Source organism: Scardinius erythrophthalmus (genome assembly GCF_964197995.2).
Source record: "Scardinius erythrophthalmus genome assembly, chromosome: 17".
Classification (NCBI taxonomy): domain Eukaryota; kingdom Metazoa; phylum Chordata; class Actinopteri; order Cypriniformes; family Leuciscidae; genus Scardinius; species Scardinius erythrophthalmus.
The window spans coordinates 14,159,390-14,164,261 of record NC_138237.1 but is presented as its reverse complement, the minus strand read 5'-3'; the positions used below and the strand labels follow the sequence as shown (position 1 = coordinate 14,164,261).

The following is a 4,872-nucleotide window of genomic DNA, read 5'->3' as shown; positions in this document are numbered from 1 at the left end:
AGCCTAACCACATATGGCTTAAGTTACTTCATTAACTAGCCTACATGCGTGACAAAAAATGTGGGGTCATATACACAAGTATCTTGCCTAGCTAAACAGTTTCAGTGTTGACTTTTTTTAAAACTGTTGTTGATGTATTACTTTACATCTGGTGGCAGTAGGACAATGTATTTAGATTTGTTAAACCCAGAGGAAGTGCAACATGTTATGCCAAATGGTGGAAATAATATCAATTTACATAATAAATAATATTTATACTGTGACTATTTGACCAGCTTCATCCTCATTGTTAATAGTTGTGTTTTTATTGTGGACACACACACGCACGCACGCACGCACGCACACACACACACACACACACACACACACACACACAGGGACCAAGATCAAAGATAAAAAAAATGTCAAGTATTCGGGTATAACTGAACCACACACACGAAATGCTGTTCCATTTTCGAAGTTTGTGCATAGGCTACATGATAGTTGTGGGCTCGCCACAGTGACTTCCTGTTCATTTCAGTTTTCAGTCAGTCACATAAGCTAAGTTTATATTACGAAACAATCCCTGATGGCATAGGCTAGTTGTTAATGAATAAAATAATGGTGCATATTTTCTGTATGTCTTTACTCCTTTGGGGAATGTCATCAGTTACTGAATCATTGATTGGTGAACCGGCTAAACAAACAAAATGATTTATGTAGGCTACTTAATATGACAACCTCACATGTATGAATACAATGTCTTTGTCCAAATCATGTTCAATGCTGATTTTTGTGGGGCTTGCATTTCACAAACTACTGTGTGTGTTTGTATGAGAGAGAGAGAGAGAGAGAGAGAGAGAGAGAGAGAGAGAGAGAGAGAGAGAGAGAGAGAGAGAGAGAAATCCACTGGATCCAGACAATTTCCCCTTTAGAGCCGAAGAAGGTTGAGAGCTCAGTCAAAATCCAGCATCATGTCCTCTCTCTCTCTCGCTCTCTCTCTCTCTCTCTCTCTCTCTCTCTCTCTCTCTCTCTCTCTCTCTCTCGCCTGCAAATCTTCTCTATCTCCTCACACAAGAGATGTGTTTATTTAGAAATCACGAGTTATATTATCTTGGTCATTTCCTTTCTACTGTGAAGCCTGATTGCAAGATGGTATTTGAGTGGGATGTGTATATTCATAATGTACCAAAAGAGCCATCAACTGGTCTTGCATTTCCATTTGACAGCACATGCTTTATTACATAATTATCATATTGGCTTGCATGACATTGATTTTAGTTTTAACAAGAATGTCAGTATTAACTTGATTATTCGTGGGCCTTATACATTTTGATAAGTATGGCCATTTACGCCATCTGGTGGCTAAACAATAACACTGCCGAATCAAACGATATATATTTTGTCATACAAGTAAACAACTTTAAAATGTAAAAATTAAAACACAATAATATATATATATATATATACACTAACTTTTTATGTATTTATATATTATATAATATATTATATAATGTATATTTAATATACAAACATATTTTAAAATATAATAAAATAAAACATATATTAATTTGCAAACTCTAATAAACATTATTTCCCTAAATAAATAAAGATGTTTGCCACTTTTTTGCAGTTGATACCAGTTATTTTTGATATATAAAACACAACATACACACACAGTTGTTTAGAAACAATTTCTCTCGTCTTGTGCAAATTCCGTGAGCGTACCTAGAACTAATACAAAAAAGACACTGAACAATTAAAACAAAATACCAAAATAAAGCCTTTATTGTAGGAACTGCTGCAAATGGTTACATAATGCTGGCAGTAGGTTTACTCACAAACAGAACAAAATGTAGAACATATAAAATAAATGAAAAAAAAAAAAATCACAGAAAAAAAATATTTATATTCATATGTTTGGATGTAAATGCAGGTCTAATGTGTTTGCTGGAAAGCTTGTTTCTTTGGACAAGGGCTGATGAGTCATCTTGGTGTCACTTTCTCTTTTGGAAATCCCGTATGAGGGCATCCAGCTGTTAAAGCCATTGAAACAAGTTAGTCATGTCTTAGAGAAATACTCAATATATTCTGTAATGTCTATCTTATGCAAATATATATATATATATATATATATATATATATATATATATATATATATATATATATATATATATATATATATATATATATATATATATATATATATATATATATATATATATAAAAATCAAGCGCTGTATACTCACTAGTATTGTCTTCAGAATGTTTCTTCCCTGGGGTCTCAGGTAGCTGCATTTTCCTGCCTCACATAGTTTAGTTTCCCCTGAAACCTGATTTTAAAGAAAAATAGAAGGCAATGTGATGGCTTAAAGGTCATCAAAATATGTCTTTGCTTAAACAAAGGCTAAGCTTCCACACAAACTCTCAATTGACACGTGACACTAAAATAATGCAATAAACATTCATTGGTAACACTTTACAATAAGGTTTCATTAGTTAACTTATTATGAACTAATAATGAACTGCACATGTACAGCATTTATTAATCTTATATCTTACATTATTAAAATGATTAAAAAGTTGTATTTGTTAAGTAAGGGTTAATGCACTGTGAACTAGCACGAACAAACAATGAACAGCTGTATTTTTATTAACAAACATTAACAAAGATTAACAATACAGTAACACATATTGCACGCGGTTAGGTCATCTTAATACATCAATTCAAGTTAACAAATAAACCCTTATTGTAAATTGCTACCCATTAATTAACAGTGTAGTAATAAGAATAAACATACACCTCAGTTTAAAAGTTTGAGGTCAATAAGATTTTTTTTTCTTGAAATAAATTAATACTTTTATTCAGCAAGGATGCTTTAAATTGCTCAAAATAATAGTGACAACATTTATAATGTTAACAGCATTTTCTATGTCAAATAAATGCTGTTCTTTTGAACTTTATATTCATCAAAGTATTAGGGCTAGAAAAAGAATATTAGGCATCATAACCGTTTTTAACATTGATAATATGAAATGTGTCTTGAGCAGCAAATCAGCATATTAGAATGATTTCTGGAGAATCATGTGACACTGGCGACTGAAGACAGATGCGAATCACAGAAATAAACTGCATATTAAAATGTTAAAATGGAAAAAACATTATTTTACTTGTAATAATGTTTCACGCTATTACTGTTTTTTTCCAGTATTTTTCAATCAAACAAATCATAATGCATAAGAGACTTTTTTAAACATTACAGAATCATAACCAATTCACTGTAAAAATAAATGTTGATTAAAAAAATAAATGATATAGATCTACTTTTTACTTTTAAAAAACATTCTTTTTACAGTAAATTACTTTAAAAAAAATTATGATAAAAATAAAAATTTATATTTTTTTTCCCCTTTTAAATCTAACTCCTCACAGTATGAAAAAAAGCAACTTACCACATGATAACCAATCAGTCAACTAATGGTTTTTCATTAGAAATGATGAAGAATTTTTACATTGTGTGCCACATCACAACAAGACCATGCTTTTCTAACTGTCTTGTACTTTCTTTAGTAATATTCACACACCTCTGATGTATCGTAAATGTCTATCTCTCGCTTTCCTCCAGGGTACCAGCCATGAGACCAGTGCTGAGAGCTGGCAAACTGGGCACTTAGACACAGCAACATCCCCATCAGCACAAGCAGCCTGCAGATGTGCACCATAACTGAGGGAAGAGGACAGGTTTATCACACAAAAAGAGTGAGCAATGACTGCACTGACACATTTAACAGTCAATCAGGTCTAGGTTTATCAGCCTAATAACTTAAGGGAATGATGATCATGTTTAAAAGACAACAAAGCACTATAGATTACTCCGAATTACTGTCAATACATCAATAACATCCGAATCAATTTTTCAATCACAACTAAACAAATTTCAACACTGTTCTTACCTTTTATCTATTGGCACGTCTTCTCTTGAAGTGCCTTCTCTAGTAGTTCCTCTACTGTGAAGTCCTGGTCTTGGTGAATCTGATATGGTCTCCTTTCCCTCAAGTGAACGGTTCTGTTCAATCACAGAGCTTCTGAGATGCGCCTGCAACTCATTCTCTGGAGTCTTCCTCCTCCTCTTCCTCACAATTTATGTTCCACACCAGATCTCCCCTCCCTGTCTAAAAACACACTCACACACACTCTGACCTCCTCAAACACTTTGCTCATTGTAGTTCCATTGGGAGGAGAGCATGTGGAAGATGAGCACAATGCCAATTATCATCTTCAAACACTGTTGACCCCAGCGTCCCCTATCTCACAAAAAAAAAAAAAAAAAAGACACACGTCAATGTACACATGAGTTACGCCCAGAAACATTATGCAACTACATCACACCTGCGTAAAGTTGAAGCTATCCAGCCGCTATAAAAAAAGTGTCACGACCAAGTGTGCAGAAGTGCTAATTAAAGAAAAGAGGAAAAATGTCAAAGCACTAGGGAAATGTTTATATTTGTTTTATATTTTTTATTTATCGAATTACTGTATATTAGGCTATTGTATATTAATTTAGGATTTCATTTAAAAAAATTGACTCTCCATTTTATTTAATATACTTACTATTTATTTATTATACATAATACTAATATACTAATATATATATATATATATATATATATATATATATATATATATATATATATATATATATATATATATATATATATATATATATATGTGTGTGTGTATGTATACATACAAAGATCATGCAAAAAGAAAAGAAAAAAAAGTTTGGGGTCGGTAAGATTTTTGAATTTGTCTCTTATGACCAAACCTGCATTGAATTGTTCAGAAATAAAAACCGAAATAATATGAAATATTATAAAAAAATAATTAAATTC

The 4,872-nt window shown here is 32.0% G+C and overlaps 1 protein-coding gene across 1 annotated transcript; it reads right to left on the bottom strand.

Annotated features, from left to right (window-relative positions):
* Window positions 1–1,976: 1,976 nt before the first annotated feature.
* Window positions 1,977–3,702, bottom strand: gnrh2 (gonadotropin-releasing hormone 2; the record flags this gene model as incomplete). The annotated part of the gene is made up of 3 exons (XM_081391247.1): window positions 1,977–2,015; window positions 2,229–2,312; window positions 3,565–3,702. The coding sequence occupies 3 exons, from the start codon at window positions 3,700–3,702 to the stop codon at window positions 1,977–1,979; spliced, it is 261 nt and encodes an 86-aa protein (XP_081247373.1).
* Window positions 3,703–4,872: the final 1,170 nt, after the last annotated feature.